Source organism: Colletes gigas, unplaced genomic scaffold (assembly GCF_013123115.1).
Source record: "Colletes gigas isolate AHSC1104 unplaced genomic scaffold, ASM1312311v1 Colletes_gigas_Sc00025, whole genome shotgun sequence".
Taxonomy (NCBI): Eukaryota; Metazoa; Arthropoda; class Insecta; order Hymenoptera; family Colletidae; genus Colletes; species Colletes gigas.
The window spans coordinates 626751-646990 of NW_025106654.1; the positions used below are offsets into that span (position 1 = coordinate 626751).

General features: G+C 45.8%; 1 protein-coding gene across 2 annotated transcripts in view; it reads left to right on the forward strand.

The window, feature by feature from the left end:
• The window catches only part of LOC122401510, a 40406-nt gene that overhangs the window by 7302 nt on the left and 12864 nt on the right, over positions 1-20240 (forward strand). Inside the window, exons 1-2 of one of the 2 annotated variants that reach the window (XM_043403691.1) lie at positions 7401-7502; positions 14022-16009. In XM_043403691.1, the coding sequence (XP_043259626.1) occupies positions 15033-16009 (977 nt within the window). In that variant the 5' untranslated portion in view covers positions 7401-7502; positions 14022-15032. Of the gene's footprint in view, positions 1-7400; positions 7503-14021; positions 16010-20240 lie in introns of those variants that run through there. The other variant, XM_043403692.1, reaches the window with a different exon arrangement.

Sequence of the window (20240 nt, forward strand, 5' to 3'; positions counted from 1 at the left end):
TCCTCCGCACGTGCTTTACTTTCCCATCCGCGATACGGTCGCATTAGGCTAAGGTTCGGCAAGCGAAAGAGTAGACTCGGCTAGGGAACCGGGCCTTTGTCCTCTCAGTATATTTTTTCAGGCCTAACGTGTCCATATCAGACTTAAATTTTTGTCAAAAATGTTACTGTGACCGAGCAACGAATTCGATAATAAAAAAAAAATTTGTTCGTTTCTGGCGGATCGAGTGAAATGTAAACGCGACCGTCGAAGGGTTAATCGGCGACGTTACGAAAAATCTTTCGATCGAGATCGTTCGTTCCGTGTCCCACTGTGCGTCGTTGGACGCTTGACTTCCTTGCGAGGAATCGGAGAAGGGATTGGAGAGACCACTCGTTGGAAAAAGAAGTAACGCGAAGACTCGTCAACGAGAGTGACTCTCCCTGTAAATGATCAGAAGCACGCCGGTCGTACAGTTCTTGCCTTTTTGAAGCGGAGACGCGACTCGCGAAACCGGCATCCACCAGTTCCACCAGTTCGATCGTTGTTCTTCGCGATTTTTCGCTTCGTGGCTGTCGAAGATCTCCTCGAGACGAGATGAATTGGACGAGGTGCTGCTGAAACAGCGAGCACATTGAAATCAGTCAAAAATGACGTCGAACGCGATGAAAAACTAGGAACCGGGGACGTCTCTTGCATTTTAAATAAACGAGTCTATCCATTTAAGGGATCCAAAAATAAACGAACGCGTAACAAAATACGTAATAAGTTTAAGATCGATACTTAGTATCGTTTTCTTTTGACTGTAAACTTTTTTCGCTTCCAGAAAGCTTCGTATGTTTTTGATTTTCGTACGAACCTGGTTGTTTTTCCCCATTGTACGACGGTTGGAAAACGCTGGGCATAGGAGGATAGAGAAGGAGGATGATCGCGAGAGAAGCAAGAAGAAGTTAGTAGACTAGAGAGAGAGAGAGAGAGCAGAAACGAAGAACCGGAGCCCAATGTCCATTCAGCAGGCACCTGCCACGTTAAATTCAACCGGGCCAGGGCTGGACGAGCGCTTCCTTCGAACGGGCCAGCGTGAAACAGAAAGAAAGAAGCAAACGGATCCACGCGAAGGATGAAGAGAGACGATTCGAGCCAGGAGGGTTTCAGACGGAGGACGAAGACGCCAGGGACAGCGAAGGAAGACGAGGAAGAAGAAGGAAGAAGAGGCACCCTGTAGGTACATCTCTCTTACATCACTCTTGGCCTGGTCGTCCTTCCCAGGCATGGGGGCCGGACCAAAGAGAATGAGCAGAGATATCGCGCCGATAATGTAACCTTCTTTCCCCCGATTTTTCTCTACCTCATTCCCTGAAATTTCAGACCTTTCTACCCAGCATTTGGTCCTGGAGCAAGGGGAATTCCTTTTCGATCGGAGTCAGAAAAGTTCTACACTTAGACGGTCGTCTGCCATTAAAGTCGTTCGCGTTGAACGATCCAGCCAGATCGAAGACGGTTCTCAGGATCGAGAGAAGCAGGAATCGAAGTTCTGGGCATCGATAGTCTCGTCTCGCGCGCGAATAAATCTGCAATTTGCCAATTTCTCTTGCGAATCCGCCATTATGCATCGCGGCCCGAACAAACCGATGATCGATGTCGGTGTTATCGTACGATGGCATTCGGGAAACAAACACGAGGAAGAGGGAACTCGTGGGAGAGCGGGAAGACATTTATTATTCGAGGGATAAGTGCCTCCGTGAAGGAGTATAATGAGTGTAAACGTTGGCAAAAACACAGAAAGGGTGGTAGGGGGAGATATTGATGCAGGTAACTACATTGTTGGAATGACTGGGCGAATTCGTCGGAAGGAAAATACGCTTGGAGCGATTCCGACTTGCTTTGACGCCGCTGTACGAGCCAGCAGGTAGCAAGGAAAGACTCGCGCGTGTGTTGCCCGCCGTGGATGCAATTTCGCGACTGCATTGAAAGAAGCATTTATGTACGATCGCGCGATTACTCTCCGTTATAACAGTATACCATCGCGTCTTAAAGAGCCAGTTAATAGAAGGGAAGAAACATCGAATATTTCATTCGAATCGTTGTCTTCGATGTTTCGATGAAAATAAACGACTAATCTACGAATCCCCTCGGGTGTTCGTACACCTCGGATCAAGAATCACCGACCTAGACAACAATGGTGCTCCCCGTCCGTCTTTTGATACTTTCGCGTCGCATTTTTTAGCGACTCGACAGTGATTTAATACTGGAATTTGGTTAAGGAGGCTTGGAAATCGAAGGAATTGGGAAAGCCGGTGTCGCGACGCAGCGAACACTGAAATCTGCTTTCATGAATCACTTTGACTGCGGATAGCCCCGTTTTCAGGAATGAGAAATAGCGCGATTAATATCGGGTTGTCTCGTGACTTGTGTGCTTTTACACGAGGACTCTGTAATATAGCGATCAAATTGGAAGAGATACGTGAGATATACGATACGAATCGAATAATGGAATTCGCAAAAACGAGCAGAATATTTATATAGATATCGAAGATACAAGGCAGTGTGCCGGATTTTTCGAAAACCAATTATTAACGTCGACGAAAAGTAGGTGTTACGTGGAAACTCCGAAGTCCGTGAACAATGAATAAATTGCGAAAGCGCCGTACCAGAATCGAAATCAGAATTACACCCACGGAAATCTTTATTGTCTGTTCGGTGGGACGTGGAAGGTTCGTGCGTTATGAACTGTTGCGTCACGATCAAACAATAGCCAGGGAGTTTTATTGCGAACGAAATATAAGATAATTAAACCATTAGATGAAAAATAACGAGGTTCGGTCACGCGACGTATGGTTTTGTTCCATCCGCATAACTCGAAGTTGCGTGTCGCCGGGGCAACTTTCACGTAGAATCGTAAGACCTCGATTGTTAATAAAGGTTCATCCGTCCGTCCGATTTTTCTCTCGTACGAATCGTTGTATCAGGAGTCGTTGAATTTAACTGTACGACGTCGAGAAGAGACGATTGTAAACGGTTGGAGCGAGCATTAGTAGAGTAACATGATAGTTACGGATCGGATTGAGGTAAGAAGCAGAACAGGTATTGCTTGGGAGCTCGAGAGATCCGTCCCATGGGGTACCATGATGTAATAGGAATCTCGATAAAGTGACTTAACGAATCAATGTAATTTTAACATAATTTTCATGGTAAGAGTAGAATACAAAATTTGTTTACGCTGACCACGGCTCAAGAAATAAGCGTCCCTTTGCAAACACGTAAAGTCTCGTTAAAACCGATTGTATCTTGTTCTTTACTTCTTTTAAGCAGTATCGAACGACCCACGGAAGATCGTTTATAGACATAGGTGGTATCTCGATCTTATCTATTTGATCAGATCTCTCAGGTTATCTTATTAAAGTTCTCGAAGGCTGTCCATGTTTTTCTCCGGGGTCCTCGATCGTATTTCTCCATTTTTCATAACGTTCATACTTTGCAGTCGAACATTTTCTATCCCAATATTAATCCCCATCTCTACTGGTGCGCTCCCGTTGTCTCTGTGCGCGTAACGCTGAGAAATCGTCGAACCCGAAGGGCAAAAATAATTCATGTCGCGCAGAGTCTCGCGGCGTTCCCCAAAGCCCTTTCCCTTCTGGTACGATCGTCTGGTCTTATGGTTTCAGGCATGCGAGCCAACTGTACCTCGCAACTGTTATCTAGGCAACGACCTTGCCTTCTCTCTTTCTCTCCCTCTCTGGTCGTGGCTCTCCGTGGATGCACTCCGGCGCATGTACCCGCGAAGCGCAAGTTCATCGGTCCGCTCGGAAAATCATTGACCTTGCAGTTGATCTAGCGTCGTTGCTTGGATTCCTCTAGTTCCTATTACGTCGTTCACCCTCCGTTACGCGGAAAGCAGGGGAAACCGCCTGTCGCGACCGGAAAACGTCGTCCTTCCTTTTTCCGCGGTCGAGGAACGCCACAAGGCTTCGCTGACAATTTTACCGTCGCCCCCGCGACCCCTGCGAGCATAACTTCCTGCAGTTAGTACCGTTCGAGTACCTTCTAAAACCCCCTGGACCCCTTTTGGGAAAAGCGTTTAACGTTTTATCGACATCGTAGCCAGCTGACGGCACCTTCGCGTCCTCGGGAGATTCCTCGACGATGCTTCTCGCGTGTTTTTTCCGTCGAACGCGATCCCCGGGTCTTTGGAGTCCAACCTAAGGTCCGACGGAGAAAGTTTACGACGTTTCGTCAATATTACAAGTAGCCAACGTCTTCGAGGTTCGTTTATATTTTCTTGCGCCTCGCGAAGGCCAATCTAGGTCCTCCTGGAAAAAGTTTACGACGTTTCGCCAATGTTAAAGTCTTCCCCTCGATTTTCCAGAAATTTTTAATGTTTTCGATACGAACAGCGGAGGCTGTGCCGCGCAACTATCGTAAAACCAACAGTTTTCGAGATATCCAGCTTCTAATGTATCGAATGCGTAACCTTTGAACCGCGTTATGCGTATGTACAACGAAAAAAGGTTGCTTGTCGACGTTATCACGGATACTCAGGCGCGATTCGACTTCCGACTGGATTGGCGAGACGATGATTGCCGATGACTTAACTCTTTGCAGCACGGTGGCTAGCTGGGTAGACCACCCAGAAAATGTCCATTCAATCGTAATGGTTACCATCAGTACTTGCTTCGTCACCTTGCTAGAGTACCATATTTTCATGGTGGTTATCCTTGTTGAACGCTGGTTTTCTTTTTCGTTGGACATTTCTCGTATCGTGATCCTCGCGTTTGAACGATAGATAGATGTAAACAATCGATGGACAAATGTTCGATTGAAATTACAGTGTCTGTTAGCTTATTGCCACAAAATTCCTTCCACGAATTTCACCCATCGTGTATTTATAATGAGGAACACAGCGTGGATGCAGCCTTACGAGGGATTCTCGTGCTGTTGCGATAATATCCAGTTTCCTCGAAGTAGGTAAACGTAGAGCGAATAAATTATATTGTATTATGTCGTACACGCAACGACGAGGAAACTGTTACACAGAACTCGCACCGACGCGGACACAACAGGTGAATGGTGGCACTTGTAACGTATTCGGTCGTAATGACGCTTCAGAATGGCTTGATTGTGTACACGCCATAAAACGTCAGTGATATCATTTCTTAATCGGGTAGGCAGGTGCTGATCGAATGATAAATGGACGTCTGGAACGACGATCCAAACAAATATCTGCCGTGCAAAATGGAGCCCCCGAGGAACAAAATATTCAACGTTTCTTCTTCCACAAAAATCTCTCGTAGCTTTCGATAGATACGAAAGACGTAGATTTACCTTCCTTTGGGAAGAGAACTCGATTGGGATCATATTTTGCCGTAGCTCTTGCGTAACTTTATTCTTTACATTTCAATTTCCTTAAAGGAAATTTAATTTAAATGGCTGGACTTATTATTATTATTCTACAGAAAATTCTGGCAAAGCATCAGCTGTCGCCAGTTTATTTTGGTTGTTGGTAATTCGAGTCCAGAAATGGCTACGTTGAAAATTATAGTGATATCGCAATTATAACACTGTTCCAGTTACGATTTATGGCTATCAAAAAGCGTATACAGGGTGTTCGGCCACCCCTGGGAAAAATTTTAATGGGAGATTCTAGAGGCCAAAATAAGACGAAAATCGAGAATATCAATTTGTTGATTGCTCGAAATCCTACGCACTTTCGAGAAAAAAATTCGAGTAGTTCGGCGAAATTAAAAAAATTTTAAATCTTTCTAAAAAAATTATCTTTAGCTGCGGGGATCAATACAATTACTTTCGATGAATAGACATACCCTCGAAATCCTATACAGTTTCGAGAAAAAAATTCGAGAAGGTGCCTAATTTTTCGGCGAAAAATTAATTTCAAATCGTTCTAAAAAAATTATTTTTAGTTGCGGGGGTCAATTACAATCATTTTTGGTGAAGAGACATACCTCCGAAATCCTACGCGTTTTCGAGAAAAAAATTCTTTACCGAAAATATACTGTGTGGCCGGAAATGTTTCTATAACTGTTTAACGAATCTTCAATCAACAAATTAGTATCCTTGATTTTCGTCTTATTTTGGCGTCTAGAATCTCCCATTAAAATTTTTCCCAGAGATGGCCGAACACCCTGTATATCATTACTGACTTATCTGCATATAAATTATAGTTTAATCGTTTTTATATCCAGATGTCTTACAACACCTTAAATGTTATGCTTCGTTTAAGAACCTCGGCCAATCAATGCCACTTTATATTGAAAATTACTATAGTTTATGAGGGGGATTGCAATAATGCAACTGCGTATCGAATGTTAAATAAATCCTCTGCTTTGTTATATGTAATAACGTTAACAACATAAGTTCTTAACTGTAGAATTGTATGCAAACGAATATAGAATTTTGTAATTAATACGATGCAGTGCGGTGTGGAATTTTTTTTCACGGATGCAACGCGTCGTAGCTCCAAGAGGAATGTGAAATACAGAAATTGAAATGAAAGAAAGTGGAAATGGAAAATGCAATTAAATACTGTTCGTTAAATACGTCGGGTTCTAATTGAATCACGAGCTTCGAATTCTAAGTTTTCAGCGTTGCGAAGATTTTTTAGCTTGCCGGCTCCGCGGGATGCCATAAACGCGCGACCTTGAAACGAAACGTGTTATTACCATCTTTGAAACGTGTACTTCCCTCGGGCGAAATGATTCGAACAGTATAAGCTATTCAAGGCATTCGAGATAAAAAATTTCAGTATCGAGTCGTTTCGTAACGACTTATCCCAATGATACTTCCGTATGTTTCGCGGTCGAGAAGAGTCGTTTGTTTATATAATTATTTTTAATACACGCTCGTCGTTCTAAATAAAATACAACCGTGTCTCAGAAACTTATCAGCATCTATTTCTGTATAATATAAATCGCAAGCATGAATATATAGTGCCGGATAATATATAAAATTTATAATAATAACAGTATGTATTTTCTACGTACGTGGAAGTTAGTTTTCGAATGAATCTGAAATTTGTATTCGTTGTTCGCGAATAAAATGTTGGCCCGAGACGCTGCACGTTTCTTTTCGAATATTATTCTTGGCGTTGTATTTCGAACAATGCATGTTGAGAGGTCTTGTTCCGTGACCACAAGCTCCGCAGAAACGAGTTTCTCGGACTGGCGGAGCGCGTTAAAGGAAATCGAGAAAAAGCAGCTCGAGTTACGCGAGAGCGGCTTTTCTGGATCCACGGACGCGTTGCTAGAATTATTACGAGCTTATTCGCCACGAGGGGTTTCTTCGATGACGGGTGAAGTCCTATCCGAGCCAGTTTTATCCAATTTCACAAATTCGCCGTCTTGCACTGTGGTTTCCGTCGCGCTCGCCCCCTCCTATCGTTTCTCCCCGTCCATTTGGCAAACACACACGACGCGTGGGCGTCGACGGACACGCAGAAATGATTCTCACGCGTCGGTCGAAGTAGTGATTCGTTTGTTTTGGAATCGACTGTCCACGTGGAACCATAGGTGCGTACAGTTTGTGTAACATTTTTAGCGGTGGAAGTGAAAATCGGAAGCGAAATTCTTTTAAAAAGTCACCGACCAGCACAGGATCGCGCGCCTAATGATTTAAACAGGCTACTTAGGCCCATTAATGGCGGATTTGTTTCAGGAAGAATTCCCCGTTTTACTTAATGGAGGAAGCGATATATTTTGATTTTGGGAACGTTCGTACCGAGCTTGCTCCTTCAATTATCCCTGTCGTTAATTAGAGCTTAATTATTGTTTTTACGATCGACTGTACCAGGTCCTCGGGCCCCGTATTGTCCGATTTAATGAAACACGGACGTCCGGCGCATATTGTTAATAATAAGATTACGCCTCTCAAAAAAGATCGCATCGATTTCACAAAGGCAAATGCCCCGTGAAAGTAATTTAATTCCAGCCGGTGGATGCACGGCCAGGAACCAACATAAATCACACGCGGCTGTATACACACGCTCGTGGTTGAATAGGACGCATTGTTCGCGAGTGAACTTTTCAGCGAACCGAGGGCCCAGACAATGTACCGCGTCAGGACGCGCTTGAAAGAAGCAATTCGAGTCCAGCGTTAATGATCGATTAATTTCAAAGGTTCTTCGCGAGGGACGATCATGAAGTCGAGACGAGCGTACGTTGTAGTCAGAGTCGGGCCAATTTTATTTACGAATAACCGAACACTTGGCGTACATTTGCGAGCTCACCGGTTCAATTTTAAAGGATGAAATTATACTCGAAAGATTCGTCTATCCGATACTATCTTGGAAGCTATTAGAAATACAAAGAAGATTCTATCTCTAATAGACACTCGAGACCTTTGAGACTTCGAAGACTGTTAGGACTTCCAGACTTTCGAGACTTCTGAGACGTTCGACGCTTTGAAGACTCCCGGGAATGTGCAAAATCTTGAAGGCTCTCGGTCGCAGTCGTGCAAGACGTTTCGAGACTTTCTCGAGTATTCTTTTCTTGAAACCGGGTGGAAGAGCGACGGACTCGAATGTAACGTTTGCAAAAAAAGAAGGAAACCTGTTCTTTGAGGGTTCGTGATTCGTAACGAAAGATTTTGACAGAAATATTGGCGAAAGAACTCGTACGACGGGGGAAGAACGATACGGTCGTGACACATTCGTTTTGGCAGCAACCGGATCGAGTTGATTCATCGTCTTCCAATCGTTCCGTAGATTCTGCGCGTTAAATTGCCGTGTAAATAGAGGTTTCGTAAGAACGTAAGATGCCACGTCTCGTTCCCTCTCTGTCTGGTATAATGAAGAGAGCACAGGACCCTGAGGAACGAATCGAGAAGATGAAGATCGGAGATTACATTCTTTCGATTCATTTCTCCAAACGGTACACGCCATGAATGTACAATGTATGTATATTGCGTGTACCATGAGCCAATCGGGCACTGTTTGCGGAGCAGGGATTAGATAGATCGGAACGAATTGAAATCATCAAACGCGGTACGTTTATAGCTATTTTTCAATCAGTCACTAGGAACATTTGGTTGGCCAATTGCGTTTTTCTCCCAATGTAACAAAATCCGTATCGATACGCGAATCAGGTCGTTTCACGTACGAGAAGTTACGTCCTCGAAGTGTTAAAATTATCGTGTTTCGCGACGCGATCACGAGCAACGAGCAAACCATTCTCGTCGTTTGCCATTTTAACGTGAAAATGATGTATAGCACTCGTTTGTACCTGATGCACGTGCAAGCGCTTCTACAGGGTGTCTCGCGAAATCTAGCATGGGAATAGCGTACAATGCATTGGAATGATGCATCGAATAATACGATATGTTTATTATCCGATGAGTTATTCAAACGCGATACCTTAAAGTTAACTTGTTTTGCACAATTTCGCACTCGAACTCTATGACTCACTCCGAACACCCTTCTTCTCATTTTTTAGTTCGTAAAATGAAGGCTGTACGGAAAATCTTACACAAGAAAAGACCTTTTTCTTTACCGCGACTCCGAATTGGCGCCGTCATCGAAAAGGTTCGGTTGACGTTCGCAACGTGGTTTCCAACTTTACGACACGGACGTGACTTTGTCGTTATTTCGGAGATTTGGGATGTTCACGCCGCGTGGCCTTGGCAGTTTTCAGTTTGGTTATTTATGGGCAGGAAAAGCGCAGATTCTAATTAGGACCGGAGGACCGGTGATAGTTGTCGCTTCTCAATAGCAAATTGACGTATCGTAAATTAAACGAAGAACGCGACGTTCCTGTATCCGAGGCCCGCATGCAGCAGGCCTCTGCGGGTCGTATGCAAAATTCAGGAAATCGTTGGAAAAAATTCTGACGTTCCCACGGCTCTGCCGCTGACTACGACCCTTCGAGAATTCTATCATTTATAAATTGTCCAAGATCTAAATTCACTCTACCGACGATGGATCGTAACCCAGTCTTTGTAAGAAGGCAAGGCCTCCGGGTTCGCCGATTTTATCGAAACTTTGCACCCTGGCGCGATATCAGCACGATCGAACTGTTTTACGTTTCGAACCCTCCAATTTTGCTAGGAACTATGCACAGAGCCTCGAAGGAAGTCGAAAGGACACCCGTAGGTCCCGTTCGAGGCGATCGGTTGGCGAATCCGCGGCGTTTCGAACGAAGACCGCTCGGTGGACTACAGGTGTTCCCCGGGGTATCGATAAAAAAAGCTAGAAATGGCGTTTGGAGTCGCGCTATATAGGTGTATATGTATATGTATAGATACGGCGTGGTGAGCTTGGACCCGAAGCCCAGCGTGACCACGGCAGGCTGGACGTCCGGAATGCGAGCGGAACCCGTTTCTATGAGTCAAGTCTGGCTATTGACAACGGCCTCTCCTCGTGTAGATTCTCTCCGTGCCGCCTCTCTCGGGCTCTCCTTCTTCGCTCTCCTTCGCTGCGCAGATCCTTGCGGTTCAGGATCGTGCCACGTGATCTGGAACATCGCGGCCAGATGAAGGGGGACCTGCGACGGAGGAAGGGGGAGGGGGGGGGGGCCCAGAGATTCGCGGGAACCCGAGTCATGTTACCCGGGTGAAAATCCAAAACCGTTGAGCAGACCTTGGACGACGAGAGACGCCTTGGGTAACGGAGGCGTACACGTCGCGCTAACGAGCCAATATGGACGATTTAGATGGAGAAAGACCGAGAAACCGCTATTGCAAATGGTCCCTTGTTAATTTACGTTTCGATCGGGCGAAGCGGTTCGCGGAGACGTAGCTTGTTAACCCATTTCTGTCCCGAGCGATTCGACGAAGGGATCCTTTGACAAATATACAGCGGTCGACGTTTTACTCGCGTTACGAAGTCGTATTTTCGTTTTTAAATCGCGAACAGTGACCTCGAAAAGCAACAATACGAATTTCGAAGCGTAGAAAAACACGTTTCTATTAAGTTTTATTATTTGGTTTGCAGCATCATCATTGCGATAACGAGGCAACGCACGGAGCATTTAACTGAAGTTTAATTGTAATTAGAATTGTTTTTATTCATGCACCTATTCCGGTCCAATCTAAATTAAGCGGTGCAACGCGATAATTAGCCAACTCGTAGAGTTTAGATCTAGAGAACTGGATTAGTAATTATAGTTTATAATTTTTGTTTAAATTATGCTCCGTAGCAAGAGAATGCGTGAGACTCGGTGGAAATTGCAATTGAAGCGATCGTGTTAGGTAATTTCCATATGAATAATGTTTCTGAACGAGAATATGAAAGGTTCAGACGCAGAAAATTGTAATTAGAAGTGGAATTTAGAATCTGTACTTGCCATTCAGTCGTTATTATTTTTCGTTTCGGTTGGTTTAAATTCATGCATAGAGTACTTGTTAAATCTCTGATAGGAGTTCGAACGGTTCATATTAAACACAGTTTATATTATTTTTGATTCGGTTATTTGGTCTGTAGGTAAGTAATATATTAACGGAAGAATTATTTATACGAGACCAACTAAAGTTACAATGTTAATTGATCGAATACTTGGAAATAGAAACTGGATCGGAACTATAATCATAACTAACACAGTCACGCTGTTATGATTGCTTTGATTAGGTGCTCGGTTGTTACCTACGGTATTTTAATCGAGTCAAAAATCGACTGCATTATTTAACAAGTATCCTACGTGTTAATAAGCGTGATTCAGAAACTGATAAACCACTGGTAAAGTATACAAATCAGACTTTACGTTGCCTTAAGTCGAAGAAAAGTTTTAGATTCGCGACGCGAGTCTCGAGTGATCTTGAAACGCCACTGTTCGAACTAGTATCTCCTTATCGGTCAACTGACGATAATAGTATCCGGCGTTTAAGCATCGACGACGCTTTTCCTTTTACGTATACGCCGCGTTCGTTTTTATCTAAGCTCGGTGTTGCATTAACAATTTGCGTCGCCTGGCGTTGAAATTACGGATAAATCGAGGCCGCAACTGTTCGAAGACTTTCGCGGCTTTGGATCGAAGGAAGTGCTTGTACGTTGCTGCAAAAAAAAATCCCCAACTGTTGCTTTTCGTTGTTTGTACTGGTACAAACGTTCACGTTACTCGTAATTAAAATTAAGTTTGGAGATCTACTTTGCGTGTTGGAGGAATATAGAGCTCGATAAGGGCTCTATCTACCCTACCGAACGAAACAAAAAGCAGCTCGCGCGCGCTATCTTCGATTGTTTTACATCTCGAGACGCAGGAAGTTACTCGATTTGGTAATAGGATGAAACTCGGTATGATCTCATCGGTGGCGCGTGTTATAGTTAACGCGTTAGCATACTGGGAGCCCGAGGCGGAAGAACAGTCGGTTTCTTCGAAAGCGAGCAACAGAAGCGTCGCGAACGGTACAATCGCAGACTGGCCTGTTACGTTCTGTCGCTATTGCTTGGAAGAACATCAATATTTCATTGGGATTTGCATGTCTTCCGTGCACCGTTTCCATTCATCGATTTTAGACGAGAGAATAGCCTCGATCTTCCGGCTCGTACGACCGAAACGCGGCTCAACTCGAGCGTTGCGGGCCTCTAAGTGGACGAGGGTAACGGTATTAAAGCGAGGCTCGTTCGAAGAAGCGAGAAAGAACTGCAACTGACCCTTCGATAGAGCGATTAGTTTCGAGAATAGTATAATCGAACCGTTGCTGGAAAATTGGAGGATAGATCAGTCCTGTTTTTGTCTTCCAGAAACGTATTTTCTTTGAATTTTTATAATTCAATTACTTAAATTTGTTACCAGGAACTGGTATCTTTAAATTTTGATTTTAAAATCGAGAGTCGCGCCAAATTTCTGAAACAGGTAATAAATATTGATCGAACGATAGTTTTCTAGGCATGAAAAACGTACGCATCGCGTGATCAATATCGTCCAATGTAGCGTGACCTATATTACGATGAAAACACGAACGTGGAAAACGTTGGATTTTCTCGAAGCGGTTTCCGCGATTCGCGTCGATTCGCCGAGCGTTTCAACGCCTCGAAGATCGAAGCCGTCCCTCGATCGCGTGGATCGCTCGAAGGACGACAGCAGGTTCTATTGTGAACGCAGCACAGAAGCGTGTTTTCTCCGTACGATCCAAAGGCGCGTCGCGTTACAATCGAGTTCATCGATCCATAATGACTATTCGCCCGCAGACACACGGCCTGTAATAACGGAATAGCCAATAAAGTATATCCTGCCGATTTAATCGCTACCCCTACGGTGCATGGCACACAAGATCGAATCGACGACTTTTCACGTGATGTTTCGCGGAATGCGAAGTTCTCGCGTGATCTGCACGTTTCGTCGAACGAGAAGACGAAAGAGAGGCAAGACGGAATCTTCGTGAATAACAATTAATAAAAGAAACAATATACGATAGACTCGAAGTCCCATATCGCGCTACTTGCGAGCGTAATGCACGACTGGGGGCACGACTCCGTCATTACATTTTCGTCGTGGAAATGATACGCGTACCGGTAATTTGATAATAAACGGTTGAAAAATTGCAGAGTCGTCGCGGCAGATATAAACGTCCCGGCTCTTTAATATCCCATTATGGGGAAGTTAACGACCGGAAAATATACCGCTCGACTACTTGAGGAAGTAACCTGCCACCGAGTCCCACTCCCCGTGCTCCTCGCGATGCTGTAATTTGGACGCGTAACTTTATGCAACCGCGTCATGAGAACCCACCTTGTAATTTGCTGGTTGTTTATTGACTTACGCGGCGCTCGTAACTTTTTACCGTCTTCCGAAACGCTCGGTGGGAATCTATCGACGTACGTAATATAATTTTAATGCGACTTAAATTTGCACGGGAGCGCGTAAAAACTCTAATAGGATACTCCCCCGTAGAGAACGAAAATTCCTACGGACGTACGGAAAGTCGAAAGTATTTCCAGAACTTCCCGTGTTCGATCCGAACGAGATAAAAGCTCGAAAGGGACCCTACGCGAGATATGGAAATGGGTCACGGTAGGGGTAGGGGTAGATTGTGGCTCATATCTATCCTTCTTTTTACGGTCGGACGGTTCATTAATTATTATCTTCGGACTGTTTCAGAGGGACCATCTCGGAAGCCATGCCGGCTGACGAGCTCGCTGGAAATCGACACAGAGGCAGACCGAGGTTACAGCCGCCCTAACGAACCGCTATTCTCATCGGCAAGGTCGTCCCGCGAATTTAAACATGCCTTAATCGTGGTTTCGTTTCGCCGCCAAGACTCGTGTCTCCAGTGATTCCGTCCCCCCACCCCTGAAAGGGTCCCCGGGGTCGTGCGCGTCGACGAATCGCTGGAACCCAGAGCGGAAACGACCGTTAAAGGATACACGGAAAAACTGGATTCGACCGTGTTCGTAGACACGACGGTATTTCCCGTCGCGGCAGCATCGTTCGCTCGCCGATGGCGTAAACCGACTTTGAAAGACAGAGGCGAATCCAGTTCGTCGGTTTGAGGAAGCGACCGAACCCTGGACGCAATTATCCGCGTACCGATGTCGCTTCCTGTGCGTTCCACCTGATGTCGGACAACGTCGACGAGTTTTTGTGACCGGTGGAAGAAACGGTGGATGGGGGAAGGGGCGACGGGGGAAGGAGCGAAATCGCGGACGTGTTAATAAGACAGCTGGAATGTCGAGGAAGTGAGCCGAAAGGATGAGAGACGAATGCCCGGTCGCAGGACTAGGACGATCGGACGCTTCTTGCTCCCCGTTCGAGTGATATTCGCGGAACCACGAACAGTAATTCTGGAGCCCTGGTGCGATCATGTCCCCGGCGACGATGCTCTCTGTCGATGAACCCGCGTGTCCCTCGCGTTCGAGACGCTTCCACGAAGTCTGAGCGCGAAGGCAGCTATGTAGGCTGCCTGGTGAACGCCGTCGCCATGGTGGAGCTGGTGTGCAGCAACTCCTTGAGCCCAGGAACGTAATCGTCCCGTGAACCCACCGATTCGCGTCTTAGGAAAGGGTGTCCCGTGTTTGAAAGTCCCGGAAGAGAGGCACCGCGACGCGTGGCGCCATGTAGAGGTGCAGGAAGAGGCGCAGTCTTCCTCTCGGCGACCCAGCGTGTCGAGTAATGCTGAAGCACATCCTAACGGGGCAACCGTCGTCAGCGGGCTCCAGGCATCACCACAATGACTATCAGGCGAGCTCGGGCTCGTTGCACGGCGGCTACCATCATCACCATCATCACTCCAGCCTTCATCAGGACCAGCACTACAGCCAAAGCGGGACGGTACGCGCGCCGAATGGCGGACGGGGCGTCGACGTCTACGACTCGGTGGTTCATCCGTCTCAGCAGAGGCCGGTGAACACCCACCAAGCCGCGACCACGCCGTCCTCGACGCACAGACACCCGCTGAATCATTCTCAGTTGAGCGTGAACAATCTCTCGCAACGACTGAACCACTCCCACGCCCTGAACCTCTCCACCCTGTCCACGTCGAAGCACTCGGTGAACAGCGTCAGTCCCGTGGCTGGCGGGAACAACAACAATAACAACAATAACAACAACAACAACAACAACAACAACGTGACGACCGCGTTGGGACAAACGGCGGTGTCGCAGGTGCCGTTGCACCAGGACAGCAGACCCAAGGCGAACGGAGGTTTCGACATCTCCAGGCTGTCCAGGTTACCCAGCCAAACGACACCCTCCCCAGCACCTGTGCTTCAAGCTGCGACTGCAGGTGTACAGTTAGCCGGCGGTGGTGGTTCCACCGCGTTCCCGTTGAACGCCTCCTGGTCCTCGTCCCTGTCCAGGAACCACAAAGACTACGAGGCCGGGGCCAAAGAGACCCTCACCAGCCTCGGTCTGTTGTGTTTAGTGTCCCTGCTGCTGGCGTTACTCTCCTTGATCTTCCTCCTGAAGATCTCGCCGTTAACGGTCACGCCGAGTAGCTTGATCAGCCCGGAGGAGTACACGATAGTGTACGAGGTGACGTTGGCGCTGTGCGCCCTCGCCCTCTCCCTAAATCTGTGCTGCCTTCTGGTCTGCGCCATACAGTTCCTCTTCACCGTCAAGCTCGTCAAGACTTCGTATCAGGGACACTGGTGAGTAGCTTCTTCTTTTATCCCAATAATATTTAGCAGCTGGTTCTTGATTTTTTATTTATCAAGGTCTTTGTCTAAATAATTTTTTCTCCGCCATCACGACTTGACCCTTAAGTGGACTCTCAATCCCTACTGAATTATGTTACTTAATGTTGATTTTGGTAAATGGAAATCAACTTACCAATGATCCACTTAAGGGTTAACGCAAGATTACAGAGATTCTTTTCTCGACTGCCGAGTTTTAAGGAACGAACAACGAGCACCTATGCTGTAGATTGCTCGTCCAACGTTTATCGCGTAACCAAAGGGTTAACGAGCGTATTATTGATTATGTCATATCGGTATTCGTCGGGCGTCGCGAGGAACGCTGCAACCGACGAACTAAAATGGCGTGGTCGTATATAGCGATCGACCGTGAGGGGGGGGCGGAGGGGGGGGGGGGACCGGTAACCCATGGTCCCCGGACGCGACTTTGACACGCTGGAATCCAGTTCAATTATTTTTCAGTTCAAATGGGACCGCCGGCATCTAAGATCCGTAATTAATTAACCGCAATAAGAAGGGGCATATACGCCGGGCTCGAAACGACCGTCGTGCGATAATGTTCCTCGCGACCTCTCGGCCGCGGCGCGTCATTACGAAATCCTTTAAACGCGGGCCGTTAACTTTTTTATCGAGGCAACCTTACCGGGGGGATGCATCCGCGCGGTGCAGGTGGATGCACGCTCGGTGCACTCTTCGTTGAAATGGTAGACGCGAGAGAACTCGTTGCGTGTGTGGAAGCGCGTAACCGTGCGTGTCTGGGATTCTGTGCGCCGGTTGTCCGGTGGGCTTTTTCTTTTACTCGCGATATAATTTACGTTGGCTTTTGCCGCGTCCGGAGAGCTGGCGAGCGCGCAAAATTGCGACGCGGATGCTAAACGCGCGCGACGATTCGCGGAACCGACATTATTGTCTCCGGAGTGAGATCCCTTGGGATTGGAAGGCCGCGTCCCGCTAATTCGTTTCGATTCGTTTCTCTGTCGCGCAAAGTTGTACGCGCGTTGCAGTCGAGGCGCCATCTTGGAGAACGCATCGCGTTCGTGAAAAAGTGTTTGTACATTGAATATTCTGGGAGATAATTGCACGTATGTATAGTTTCTCGTTACTATCCGCGACGTAACATCGAGGAAAGCGCGTAAGCCGGCAGGCGGCGGTTTTCCTAGGCAGGAAAGAAACGGAAACGATGCTCATAGGCACGGCGCTCGAAGACCGATTATCATTAATTTATATAATCTCGCATCGTTGCCGACGTCCTCGATCAAGATTATCCTTGCGCCCGGAACGAGAGTTCCCAGTCATCCATGCGTGCCCTATCCGCGCGCTGAAACGCCGGGTGTCTCGTATCCCGGCGCGATATATCAGCGGAACGTAGCTGTCTAGTATTTCTTCTCACGCCGCGAGAAGAAGAAACGCAAAAATGCACGTCCTGTATGCCGTACATCGAAGTCACTTTGGTCCCCGTACGTGTGACCCGTTTTTACCAGACAAGAGGACCACACGCGCAACACAATACGCGTTTCGTGACGCACCTTGAACCGAAATGCTCTATTTTCCTCGCCTGATAATAATAGAATAGAATACGCTCGGTAATAAGAGCAACGAACAGAGCAGGAAACAATTATATAAATTTATTGAAATGCATAGCTTGATATTCCAATAAATTCGTATAATTGCTTCCTGCTCTGTTTATTGCTACCAGTACCAACCGAGTATCATCCGCTGGAAGTTTGAAATAGATTTTAAAACGTGAAATAAGAAAACGTTTTCGTAGACCAATCGCTGGAGCTGAGCGGTAAAAAGAAAAGTCCAATTTATTGCTCAATTTATTTAATTTCCTTTCACGGGCCGCGGCGTTGGAAACGTATTCGACTGCGTCGAACATGTTTCAAGAAAGTAGTCCGTCTTCGGGAATGAAGATGGATAGGCGTTGTTGCAGGAACACTATCTTCGGAAGGCAACGTTTAGAATCTTATCTCGATAGATAAGTATCCGATCTAAGTTCCTGTTGCAATACGCACGAAGCCATTCTTCTGCTCTACATACCAGCGTGAGTCGTTGTTTTCGTTTGCATTTTTGTTGTGAAAATTATGAACAATTAATAGTAGATTTCACGAGCGCGACCTCGTATTCGCGAAAGACGAAGTAAAGAAATTGCAACGAGTCGGGGTCGTCGTTAACAAACAACTGCCTCAATTATACCTCGTCTAATACCCTTTCAGATAACATAAATCTGATGTAAGGTAAATGTTTGGTTTACGAGTTACAGCGTATAATTTGAACCGTGTTTCGCGCTCGTCGTAACGAAATAGGCGTGAATGCGTATCGCGAAATAGAAATAACGTTACCATTAAGTAGGAAATGATGTGAAAGATCTGAAAACATACTTATCTTCTCTTTTTTGCCTCACCAGGTAATGCTACGTACATACATTTCTCGTTCGAATTGCCTGCAAGTGGACTTAAATCGTCTTAAACGTCTGAAATCGGTTCTAATCTATCCTGAACGAAATTTGTATAACTCGTGTTTACTTTGAGACGAATTTAACTTTTGCTAGATCATATTAGGTACCTTTAACCTACGAAAGCAAGGTGAAAAATTAAGTTTCTGTAAATAGAGCTGTTCTACAGTCCGACCTAAATTGTTATACACATCAGCCTGGATAATAATATACGATTGCTCAAACACGGCTGATACGGTCGACAAAGTGTCGAGTCTGGTCGTAGTAAAATTGCTCGAAATGCTCGTAAACCGAATCACGTTTGCAGTTACAGCAATATTTGCATAATGCTAGCGTCAGATTCGCCACCAAGAAATTCTCGTACGATGTTTTCAGAGCAAATAACACAGAGAAAAGGAAAGTAACGACGGTTGGACGAGTGAAATTAGCTTTTGATCTTCGAAGCGCGGTCGTGTCGGGCACTGCGATTTGAGATAATAAAATTAGCATAGAATAAGATTTAGGAGCAGAGGGGCTCTTCTTTGCTTAGAAATACTGTTAATTAAAATGCAGTTTCTTCGTATAATACGCACCACTGCTCGGGAACAATGTCTTTTTACGACAAAACGCGCGTGCGAATTTTGCGCAAGCATGCGAACACGCTGTACCATTTTTAATTGTTTCTAGAAACGTACGATCGGTTGCATAAGTTACACGGAGCAAGGAAAAAATCGTATATCGATGCCGCTTTCGTTAACAAGCCGAACAACGTTTTCTTACCATTTTTCCCATTTTTAAACCACATTTTTTAAACGGGGACCGGATTTTTGCGAGATTTGATCAGAGAGTTGAGGGACGTTGCACCAAGAATCTTCGGAACAGGTTGCATAATAAGAGAAGCCGAATCGAGCGAGAAACCAAAAGAAGACACATAGACTTCGGTGGAACGATGAGAAGTCGACAACCGACTTGGAATTTTATACGATTTGTTTTGTCGTTTGAGATTTCTTCGAAACGCCTGCTCCGACCAATAACGATCAAACAATAATCGAAATCGATGTCCACCTTCCAGGTGGTTGCTAGACCCATTTGTTAAAAATATATTTCTAGAATTTAAAAAAAATTTTAATAATTGTCCAAGGATCGTCTTCCTAATGGAAATCTCTCTCGGTTCCGCGCCAGGTAAACGATGAAACGGAACCATCGTGAAAACGATTCCGTCGTTTTCCATTTTTTTTTTTTTTTTCCTTTTTTTTCGAACAATAGGTCGAGTTGACTGATAACTGCGGCTATTGATCGTTCCGCGACACCTATTTTTAACCCGTGTTATCACAGAACCTACATCCAACCGACCGCTTACAAAATGCTTCCGCGCGTACCTGGCCGGAAGAGATATGGCGGACGATTAAAAATTGCAGCCCCGTGTTCGCTGTCACAATTCACTGTTATCGTTCGTCGACTTGGCTCCAGGCTTTCCAGACAATTCCAAGATCCCGCTGGATCCTTGAATAGAGAACTCTTTCGTCGCGCGAAAGCGGAAGCAATTTGGGTAGCGACGAGCCATCGAAACGGGGATAATTTCATAATTTAAAGAAGGTAAAAAACGAACCGTTGAATCGATTAAGAATTTTATTAGTATTTCGAATACAAATTCCACCCATTTTGCTGGCGTGATTCGGAGACTGTGTTCGGCAAACGGAAAGACAGATCCCTTATCACGGACCATTTAAGTAATGAGCCTGGCACTTAGCC